General features: G+C 36.8%; 1 protein-coding gene across 1 annotated transcript; it reads left to right on the top strand.

Annotated features, from left to right (window-relative positions):
- Positions 1–1,295: 1,295 nt before the first annotated feature.
- On the top strand, positions 1,296–3,229 carry rxfp3 (relaxin family peptide receptor 3). The gene has a single exon (XM_041273331.1). It carries the CDS (start codon positions 1,734–1,736, stop codon positions 3,000–3,002), a length of 1,269 nt encoding a protein of 422 aa, XP_041129265.1. The 5' UTR covers positions 1,296–1,733; the 3' UTR covers positions 3,003–3,229.
- Positions 3,230–12,409: the final 9,180 nt, after the last annotated feature.

Here is a 12,409-nt window from a genome sequence, read left to right as displayed (position 1 = left end):
AGAATGGGTTCTTTTTTGTTGCAACTGAGAAATGAATGTATTTTATTTATTGATTAGTAATAACGAAATGCATGTTATTAAAATACATTTTCACAGTATGTGTGTCCGTGTATAAATATTGACAGAGAAGCACCCATACATCATAAACCGAAATAGTCCATCTTCTTGAGAAGATAGTTAGAACTTTTTCTTATGTATTCATTTATTTAAAATAAATCTGTTTTCTAATGGACAAATATGAACATTGTTTAGTTTCAGAAAGATGTAACATCTACCCTGTTCCAGAAACGTCTTTTCCTCAAATAGTTAAACGGCGTGCTTCTAGAAAGGGTCAGATTGTCACGTCTCTGTTGGACTTGTAATACAATAATACTGCTGGACATGGTTTGACCTTCAATAATTATAAATAAATACGCATTTTCCACCACATTATTTATTTATTTATTACTGTTTTCTCCTCTTTTTCAAGTGATTATTTCAGTTGAACAAATATGAATGTTCGAATCAAAACAACACAGCGGACAGTTTTAACTGTTGTATCCTTCATTCCTTTTGACATCAGTTCCATTTTTTTTTGTTTGTTTTTGTTTACATGTATATTATTTTAACATGTCATACTTGTGTAGAAATCTGCTGTCCATCAATCATTTCACATATGGGCAAAGTGCAGAAGGGACCTCACTTTATAGTTAAAGTGGCAACTTTAACAGCTTTGCTCAAAATAATACAGTGTGCACATGGAGCCCCATTTTTCGAGTGCAAAGTGAAATGTATTGAGGGGAATAAAACCACCAGCTGATCTAAAAAGTATAACTGTACATTATTAAACCCAATGGTTAAGAGTCAAACACATATTTTGGGTTTGTTTTAGAAACATATTTTAATTGTTTCAAACTTCAAACGCACAAAAATCATTTGTTACAAAATAAACATTTCAAGTATAAAACATATAAACACCAACATGTTTTTCTAATCTGTTGCATTAGATTCGTGTTTAATTCTTAAAAAAAAAAAACATAATTTACAATGTGTATGCTTTTTGTATATAAGGTTACAGAAGAGAAATGGAGAACGATCGAGTAAATAATAGAAATGTATACATTTAATTTTACAGTTGTGTGTTTCAGCACCTTGGATAGCTCCGCGAGACCTGTACACGTGCGTACAGTGCATCCAACCAATGCTTGCACAAGGACAAATGATTTCATTCAAAATCCAAGAGGGTAATAAGAAAAGAAGGGGAAAAGAGAGAGAGAGAGAGAGAGAGAGAGAGAGAGAGAGACACAGATGAAATGTGTTTGACAAGCCTGGGACAAATGCATTTGTAATCAATTCCATACAGTATATGGCTGGGAAACCACGGACTATGTACTTAGACGAAACCAGATGCCCTAAGCAAGAATACGGAATTCGATCCTTCAGAGTCTTTTTTTTCACAGTTTGATTCTAGCTTAGAATTCCGCTGGTACTTGACAAGAAAGAAAACGTATGTGCATAGATATACTTTCGTTATAAGAAAAAGCCAGCTTAAAGTGGTTTGATTGAAAGTAACTTAGGTTTTAGTGAAAATAAGAATGTCTAAAAGGAGTTAAGTTTTGGCTATATCACATTTTAAAGATAACCATGGACGGTTTTAAGCATCTCGGCTGGATTGAGAAGCTTTTTTTGTATACAGTGAAACACGTATAAAGCATCGCAAACGATACGAACTTTCTGTGCTGTTTGACTGTAAAATGGGTTGGTTGCTCAATTCAACATCAGCCATGCAAGACGCTATAGAGGGAGATTTCCTGGGAATGTTTCCAAACGCTCCGTATGACAGAACTTTCATTACCAACAGGACAAACCAGTCATGGAGCGACCTGCTTAAATACCTGGACTTGGATAAATCCGATTTTTTTGTAGACGGATCAGCAGCCGTAAGAATATTCATATCTATTGTTTACTCTGTCGTCTGTGCTTTGGGGCTCGTTGGCAATATACTTGTTATGTACCTCATGAAATCCAAACAAGGATGGAAGAAATCCTCGATTAACCTGTTCGTGACCAGCCTTGCAGTGACAGACTTCCAGTTTGTTTTGACTTTACCGTTCTGGGCTGTAGAAAATGCGCTAGATTTCACTTGGCTTTTTGGCAAAGCCATGTGCAAGATTGTGTCTTATGTGACTGCAATGAACATGTATGCAAGCGTGTTCTTTTTGACTGCTATGAGTGTGACCAGATACTGGTCCGTAGCATCTGCACTGAAGAGTAGAAGGAGATCCCCTGGCTGTTATGCAAAATGGATGAGTATCCTTATCTGGATTTCGGCTATCCTGGCCGCGTTGCCTCATGCTATATTTTCTACAACGTCTACAGTGTCAGATGAAGAGCTGTGCTTAGTAAAGTTTCCCGACCAAAATGACTCTGCCCAGTTCTGGTTGGGACTTTACCACGCTCAGAAAGTAATGCTAGGATTTGTCATTCCTTTATTCATCATTACCGTGTGCTACCTGCTGTTGCTGCGCTTTATCACCAACAAAAACGTTAACACCTCCAGTACAAAAAGAAGATCCAAAGTGACAAAGTCTGTAACTATCGTTGTCCTTTCTTTTTTTCTTTGCTGGCTGCCGAACCAAGCTTTGACTGCGTGGGGTATCCTGGTCAAGCTCAACGTGGTCCATTTCAGCTACGAGTACTACACAACCCAAGCTTACATCTTCCCCATAACTGTGTGTCTGGCACACTCCAATAGCTGCCTCAATCCCATTCTGTACTGCTTAATGAGAAGGGAGTTCAGAAAGGCGCTGAGAAAACTGTTCTGGAAGATCACTTCTCCCACTGTTACCAATATGCGACCATTCACTGCCACCACAAAGCCAGAGCAGGATGATCAGGGGAATGCGCTGGTCCCTTTGACCGCGGCGGGACTGGGGATCGTATTCTATCCACCAGGAGCTGCCATCTACAACGGGAGGTACGATATGCTCCCGAACAGTACCACAGAGCAACGTCGGTATTAGCTTGTTAAGTCAGTCGGCAATTTTGAATGGACAGTGAAAGTTTATTAAATGAAATAAACCGAAGTATAAACTGCAATTTGATCCATCTTTCTACTTGGTCGACCAAAACCAGGTGCTTAATGTTAAAGTATGATTTTCTAATACATATTGCAAATCCCCATACAAATAAACAAACAAACAAATAAATAAATAAATACAAATACAGTCCGGGTATTGATCGTCAATGATTCTTCACCACGTTTCACATAAATATTACAGTAAGATTATAATATATTATAAATATATATATATATATATATATATATATATATATATATATATATATATATATATATATATATAGTAGAAATTTTCGTAAGAACAGTTGTGATCAATTTCTTAATTTAAAAAGTGATGTTGTTATTATTTTTGTTATTGCCAGCATCCTTTATCGGCAACGTAATTATATACAAATTGTAAACTGTTTTATCGTTGTAAACTGTTGCGTTCAATTGATTATTGTAACAGCTCTTAAAATAAAGCTTTTCATTCTGGCATTACATTGTTTGGTGTCTATTACTGTACTAGTCTTAAACGTTTGGATGTGCTGTCTAAACCGTATGATATTTGTCATACTTCTTCAATTATGTTTGGGAATATGAATGATGCATGCATTTGAATCCACGCATTCTTATTTTTCTGATATTTTCAGGGTTATATATAAAAAGGTATAACAGATGTATTAATTTAAATAAATAAATAAATAAATAATATTTTATGTTACAAGCCACACCCAAAAGTTTATCAATTTGTATCTTCTAATTTTCTCGCGGCATTCAAAAATGTACAGTGCCTATAAAAAGTCTACACCCCCTTGAACTTTTTCACATTTTGTTGTGTCAGTGCCTCAGAGTTTCGTGCATTTTAATGAGGATATTTTTCCACTTTTCTACTCAACATACGCCACACTATTAAGGTGAAAAAAACTTTTTTATGGAAAAAATGTATATATCAAAAACACAATTGGATAAGTCTCCACCACCTTGAGTTAATACTTGGTGGAAGCACCTTTGGCAGCAATTACAGCTGTGCCTCTGTTGGGATAGGTCTCTACCAACTCTGCACACCTAGATTTGGTAATATTTGACCATTCTTCTTTACAAAACTTTTCAAGATCTGTCAAGTTTCTTGGGGAGCGTTGATAGAGAGCAATCTTCAAGTCATGCCACATATTTTCGATTGGATTTACACTGTAAAAAATGATCGTAAATTCAACGGTAAAATTATGGTAAACATTGAAGGTAAATTGTCTTCTTTTATAAAACAACAATTTACCTTAAATTTAACAGATAATTACCTTCTTGCTAAAAACAAGAAAATATGTTTATTTTTACATACCATTTCCTTTAACAAAAACCCTGTTTTTTACATAAAGAAAAACCCTAAAAACAAGTATTTTCCGTTGTTTTAACAGACCAGATTTCTTTAAAAAAAACATGGGTAGGGTTGATGGTTATAACTGGAATCCCAGAATTTATTGCATGGCTGTCCTTTGTGTTCCTTCACCATTTTGTGTGTCTTTTTCATGTTTTGTGTGGTATTATGATACTATTTTTATATGGTTTGTTACTGGTAACCCAGTTGCCATTTTTTTTACCATAAAAACGACAGTATTTTTTTTACTGTGTAGGTCGGGGCTCTGACTGGGCCACTCAAGGACATTTACCTTTTTGTTCCTTAGCCAATCCAATGTAGCTTTGGCTGTGTTCTTTGGGTTGCTGTCATGCTGAAAGGTGAACTTCCGTCCCAGTTTCAGCTTTCTTGCAGAGGGCAGCGGGGGGGGGGGGGGGGGGGGGGGTAGCACTTATCCAACCCTTAATAGGTTGGTTCGATACACGTTATATATATATATATATATAGATATATATATATATTTGTAAGTCCAAACAGACGATACCGGGTGCGTAGATCCCCAATTACATGTGATCAGGCAAGTGGCGACAAGGAAACCACTACATAATTCCACTCCATCTTCACTCCATCCACTCCATCTTCAGTGCTGTGCCAAGGTATAAAATACATTTAAAAGGATAATGCATTTGTTAAATTACTCTAACTTTTGTAATTTAAGTAATTTAATTAACCAGCTGTTGTCATTTGATTCTCACTTAGATCAAGGCACAGACATGATGTGAAGTGTAATGTTACTTGTAAGGTTAATTTTCTTCTTAAAAAATATAAGTGGTTTAGAATTAGTTTTCAATTAAAATCCAACACAAAAAATATGCATACAGAATGAAGCACCGCTGGGTATCCAAATAGATAACAATTCACTCTGTGCAGTATTTAAAAGTTAAAAACGTGTGAAGATAGTGAAGTCATTGCACATGAACAGCAGTTATCCAAGAACTGCCACACAATATGGTGTGTTTTTAAAGTATAGCATTAGTTAAAAGTAAAGACAAGTTATGCTTGAAATATTATTAAAAGATGGAATGCAAATATACTGGACTTTGCCCTCCAATACAAACAGAATAAAATTGGCCACAGTATGCTATTTATCAAGATAACTTTTTCTATACTTTTTAAACTGTATTAAACATCATCTTTCTTGCACCATGGTAACATGATGCGCGTCACTGTTGCAGGTCCAATAGGTCCACATGTGCTGGATACATCCACTTGTCTTATTGAACTATATACATTAGAAATAATAATATTAATGGAGTATAAACCTGTTCTAAGGATTAAAGCATCAATATTTGTCAATTTAATTATCTGCAGCCATGAAAGACCAGTGCACAGTATATAATACTAAAAGGATTTGTTGGTCATTCACTTAATAGTAGTTCAAGTTAATTCAGGATATGTAAATATTTCAAAATATTACACTATAGATGAATGGCTAAATCCTGGTCTTATTGCCATTAGACCATATTATTACCTTTAAACAAGGCTTAAAAATCCTAAATACGATTAGCGTCCACACTACACAGCATTTAATACTGTACTCGAGAGCACCTCTGGGGGCAGTCTCGAGTCCAGTTCTAAATCAGGCAGTGCGGGCTGTCAGAAGTGGGGATGCTGTAATACCAAACTACATTTTTTGTGTATCCTCCAATATCCCTAAATGCTGAAGAGAAGGCTCCTGAAGGACTTGCTATCAGTGTGCACCCTGCACATGGTATTCAATTTTATGCTTAAAAAAAAGCTGTTAAGACACCTCTGTTAAACTAGTGCGGAAAATAACAAAAGCACCATGTTATGATTGCAAAAATGAAATGTGAGTAAGTAGGATCGGGGTAGAACAATTCATGTAATTTGTCAGCGCCATTTAAAATAAAATTAAAGAGACCAGAATTAGGCTCAGGCAAGATATGAAGGTAAAACCAAAGATTGTTTTATAATTATGAAACAGAATCAGCCTCAATTTGTTTAAAGGGAGATCACCTGATTAAAAAATAAAACCTGAAAACTTCAAGCCCTACTTGTGTGTGTGTGTGGGCAGGTATTACTATCAATGTAGGAAAAAAAAAATTGAGAAAATGTCCCCACAAAGATAGTAACTCCTGAAAAAACGACGTTTTCGGGGTGTCCCCATTTTGTCAAACGCCTTTTTAAGAACTAAATATGTCTTTAAAAAAAATAAATAAATAAATAAAAGTGCCAAATTGTTTAGTTTGTTGTCGACTTTCACCCTGTGTGGAGCTTTGTTCGACTGGAGTTAGAAATAGAAAATAAAAATATAGTGAGAGTCAATGAGAAGTCCCCACAAATATAAGAATACAAACATGTGTGTGTGTGTGTGTGTGTGTGTGTTTGCATTCACCTTTTCTAAAACAATTTTAGGAGCTCTTAAAATAAACAAATCCCCTGAGCCGGATGAGATCCTCCCAGTAGTACTCAAAGAAATGAAAGAAGTAATTTACAAACCGCTAACCAAGATCATGTAGCAGTCTCTTGACACAGGGGTGGTACCGACAGACTGGAAAATTGCAAACGTAATACCGATCCACAAAAAGGGAAACAAAACTGAACCAGGTAACTACAGACCAGTAAGCCTGACTTCTATTATATGCAAACTTATGGAAACTATAATAAGATCCAAAATGGAAAATTACCTATATGGTAACAGGGTCCTGGGAGACAGTCGACATAGTTTTAGGAAAGGGTGATCGTGTCTAACTAACTTGCTTGGTTTTTTTGAGGATGCAACATCGATAATGGATAATTGCAAAGCATATGACATGGTTTATTTAGATTTCCAGAAAGCTTTTGACAAAGTCCCGCACAAAAGATTAATTCTCAAACTGAACGCAGTTGGGATTCAAGGAAACACATGTACATGGATTAGGGAGTGGTTAACATGTAGAAAACAGAAAGTACTGATTAGAGGAAAAACCTCAGAATGGAGTGTGGTAACCAGTGGTGTACCACAGGGATCAGTATTAGGTCCTCTGCTATTCCTAATCTACATTAATGATTTAGATTCTGGTATAGTAAGCAAACTTGTTAAATTTGCAGATGACACAAAAGTAGGAGGAGTGGCAAACACTGTTGCAGCAGCAAAGGTCATTCAAAATGATCTAGACAAGATTCAGAACTGGGCAGACACATGGCAAATGACATTTAATAGAGAAAAGTGTAAGGTACTGCACGCAGGAAATAAAAATGTACATTATAAATATCATATGGGAGATACTGAAATTGGAGAAGGAATCTATGAAAAAGACCTAGGAGTTTTTGTTGACTCAGAAATGTCTTCATCTAGACAATGTGGGGAAGCTATAAAAAAGGCTAACAAGATGCTCGGATACATTGTAAAAAGTGTTGAATTTAAATCAAGGGAAGTAATATTAAAACTGTACAATGCACTAGTAAGACCTCATCTTGAATATTGTGTGCAGTTCTGGTCACCTCGCTATAAAAAAGATATCGCTGCTCTAGAAAGAGTGCAAAGTAGATCGACCAGAATTATTCCGGGCTTAAAAGGCATGTCATATGCAGACAGGCTAAAAGAATTGAATCTGTTCAGTCTTGAACAAAGAAGACTACGTGGCGACCTAATTCAAGCATTCAGAATTCTAAAAGGTATTGACAGTGTCGACCCAAGGGACTTTTTCAGCCTGAACAAAGAAACAAGGACCAGGGGTCACAAATGGAGATTAGACAAAGGGGCATTCAGAACAGAAAATAGGAGGCACTTTTTTACACAGAGAATTTTGAGGGTCTGGAATCAACTCCCCAGTAATGTTGTTGAAGCTGACACCCTGGGATCCTTCAAGAAGCTGCTTGATGAGATTCTGGGATCAATAAGCTACTAACAACCAAACAAGCAAGATGGGCCGAATGGCCTCCTCTCGTTTGTAAACTTTCTTATGTTCTTATGTTCTTAATTTTATTTATTTTTAGCAATATGGACCTCTATTAATATAGAGCATAACACATTATTTTAAAATAAAATAGAATGCATGCTGGGATACTATCGCATTAATTTCCAATGTTCATTGCGCTGCTAGGAACTGTAGTGTGGACAGGGCCTAACGGGCAGTTCAAGATTAGTTCTAATCCGGGTCTCTGAAACCACATGGACTGAACTACAACACAAAGTGATAAGGTTAAGAAGCAGAATCAATTTTTAATTGTATCTAGTGTTGTCAAAACGCAAATCAGAAGAAAGCGCTGACAAACTCACAAAAAAAATCTTATCAGAGTTGCGTAACTGCAGAAACAAAACAACATTTTTTTTTTTTTTTTTTTTTTTTTTTTTAAATCACACACTCAATATTTCCAGCTGAAGAATAACTTTATTTAGGAGTCACAAAAAATGTATCAATATCACCATGGCGTATGGCACTTTTATGTTCACTAAGATACATTTTTAAATGATGGGATGTTTTACCAATAAGTAAATCACATGGGCATTTAATGATGTAGATGAAATTTTTATTACTTCAGTTTGCAAAACTTCTTATGGGATAACTTTTGACCACATGTGTAATTACCATTAGAAAGCAAAGGCTGGATATGCCATGGTTTAAACTTTAGATATTAAATCTGAGTGCACCAATGAATGGCTCAAATTAATGGATCTTTTAAAAGCAAACTATGGTTAGGGTTAGGGTTAGTTCTAAATGCAGAACCAAGTTTGGGATCTCACAATAAAATGTGCCAGTATTTTAGAAAAACCTCCTTTATTTTATTAGAACGAGTGGTATGGGTACTTACAAAAACAAAATTGTGTTGATAAAAAAAAAAAAAAAATTAGTTTCCTTCAAAAATAATTTAGTTGTTGTATCTGGAACATGGATACTTGGATACTAGAATTACTTAACTGTAATGATTGGGTAGATATTAATAAAATATTTAAATACATATTGCAATACCAACTCTGCTCCAGTCCAAATGAAAAAAAAAAAAAAAAAAAAAAATCATCTATGTAACACCACCGGTTAAAATTTAAAATTTAGAACAATCATAAATAAAAACTTTCTCAACCTTCCACATGAAGATATTTGCATAATTAGGAGCGGAAAAAAAAGAAGAAAATCCTCGAAGAGGTAGCCATGTTCAGTGTTTGGCTACCATCAGAATTTTAAGACCTGCAGGACCTATTACGTACATGCGTTTGCATGTAGTAATTTTAATAAACACCCTAGCACCTGTTCGTAATTGTCTGTGTGATTCTTACCTGCAGTACACTGCACTCACCTGTGCCCACTCACCACTTTGCCACAATCATGTATTATGCATTTCTCTGTATTTGAAGTATTATGGATTTTCTTCTTGTTACTGCATCTTGTACAGCAATCTGTGATGATGGTCCACTATGAAAGACGCTTGTGACAGGAAATGGAGTTGCGGTGACGTCAGACCAGAAGGAGGACGAACAACAAAAGGTAACTGCAGTTCAAAGACGGGAGTGACAAGCAGTCCTCCCCTGGCGGTGGAGGTGGAACCAGCAGGTATTCTACCTCTGCTGGTGGAGGTGGGAGTGACAAGCAGTTCTCCCTTGGCAGTGGAGGTGGAACCAACAGGCATTCTCCCTCTGCTGGTGGGTACCTGGGTTGTGGACGCACCGGCTCCCCCTTCTTGGGCCTTGAATGCATCGACTTCCCCCTCTTGGGCTGTGGATGTACTGACTCCTCTCTCTTGTGCTGTGGACGCACCAACTCCCCCCTCTTGTGCTGTGGACGTTCGGGCTACTCCCACTCAGGTGCAGGACGTTTGGGCTCCTCCCACTCCAGGTCCGTTTCCTGGAAGACCTCCAGGCAGTGGTGCTCCTCATGCCCGTAGCGCATGCAGTTGGTGGACCACTCCTCTTCCTCCCGTGCCTTCCTTCCTCTCTGCCTTCTTCTCCTCAACTCTCCTTCAGTTTCTTCCTCCTGCCACATGGGCAAAGTGCCAGGGGATACATGCCAGGGTTTCCCACTGCTAAAGCACCACTCCTCCCCCCACAGACAGGTGAGGCAGACTTGCTGTGGCTGTTGCTGCTGCAGTGGCTGCTGTCTCCTTCCCAACCTCCTTTTTCCTCCCAACTTTTCTTCTCTTTCCTCACTTCAAAAAAATAAAAACAATTAAAATACCCCCCCCCCCCGATTTTTGACGTCATGTGAGAGAGAGACCAGACTCGCCTCGTGCATCATTTTTTAAACAACACAAAAATAAATAAAATATTTAAACAAAAATAAACACTGCTCACAGAGCAAAATAAAACAATTAAACAAAACAAATCTCGAACACAAAACACTAAAGGTCCGGCTGGGCAGTAGCCGTCACGGTTCCTTTATTTTTAAATTTAACTTTCCTCTTTAAATGAATGAATCTCTCTCTCTTTCGCTCTAGCAACAAATTTAATCATTTAATTAATTCGGGAGATGGCCACCTTCTGCACGAGTTTTTAATGTGGATGGGGCTTCCCATCCACGCTGCAAAACAATACAAAAACAATAGAAAAACAAAACGCCGTCATATATGCAAATATAAAACAACAAACAAAACACACGGCGGTTCGCCGTCCTCATATATATATATATATATATATATATATACACACACACACACACACATATATACACAAACACACACACACACACACACACACACACACACACACACACACACACACACACACACAAATAAATCGTAAAACAGAAATCACGGTACGGGGGCGGAGGGGGAATCCCCTTTCTAAAATAAATACTGAACACTGTACAGGGCTGCTGGTCCTGTTACAGCGCTATATTGATCGATTGATTTAAGACATTACATGTGGTATCAAACGTGTAATATTTTATCTTTTAGAAAATACTGTTAGCTTAATTTTGTGTATAATCTATTTGGTAGAACAATACTGTGTATCTGTTGTGTAGATCCGTTAAAACTTTTTTTCTAAGAAGACTGCAAAGATTTATCCGAGATAATTTTAAATAACTTCAAGTTCAAGCACCTAGCAGTCATTTAAATCAGGACAAAGCGTGTTACCTGGGGGCTACATAACTGCTGCAGTTATTGAAATTGAAGTGAACATGGGGACAGTAACATTACCGTTAGCAGTGCTTGGATCAACCAAGTGTTTGACCACACCAGAATAACCTGACATTTCTGTGAAGGTTTGAAGTGTCAGGAATTTATCACAATGTAAAAGTTCCTGATAAAACAGATTTTTGATACACTGTTTCTGTGATCTCAAAGGTAGAATTTTATGCATTTGCAGCTGGGTTCACAGTCAACAATATGAAGGCATTACAGCAACTGCGTAGCCTCTAAAAAGGTGCGTGTACAATTGTATGTTTAACAAGAGAATGATAGAATACATCTGAATATACAGTTTGAAGTTTTTGAAGTGCAAAGGCAAAATTAACTATTCAGGAGAAGAATCAAATTATTTTAAGGTTACTACTTGGAAGAATAATTCAACTACTTCTTCCTGCAATCAAGATATTTCTTTCTAGTGATATATTATTAAAACTTACCTTTGCCTTTACACTGGATTCAGGGCTCAATGTTTAAATAAATCACTAAACTGGCGTTGAGGTTACTCTTTATATATATATATATATACATACACACACATACATACACATACTCTGTGCACACTCAAACTCGGGGAAGACGTTAAGGAGGACGTAAAGATGTTTCAGACTCCTGTAAGTGCATTGTTCATGCACTGGGCTTGCAACATATCCAGTTGACTTTTAATAATCAAGCTCACACAGAATCATTCGATTTGAAGTTTGAACGAATCAGAGTAGTATCAGTACTCCTTCAATTTATTAAATGCTTAAAAATGGATTCAGTAGTTACAGACTACTTTGAATCCCAGCTGACAGGCAATCTGGGAGGTCCAGTGCCTTAACAAGTATAATAGCATTAGTACGTCAATACACTAATACAAATAGTTATCATATGCTCAGCCTTCAGGCTAT

This window comes from Polyodon spathula, chromosome 2 (assembly GCF_017654505.1).
Source record: "Polyodon spathula isolate WHYD16114869_AA chromosome 2, ASM1765450v1, whole genome shotgun sequence".
In the NCBI taxonomy this organism is placed as follows: Eukaryota; Metazoa; Chordata; class Actinopteri; order Acipenseriformes; family Polyodontidae; genus Polyodon; species Polyodon spathula.
This window is presented reverse-complemented; position numbering and strand designations above follow the sequence as displayed.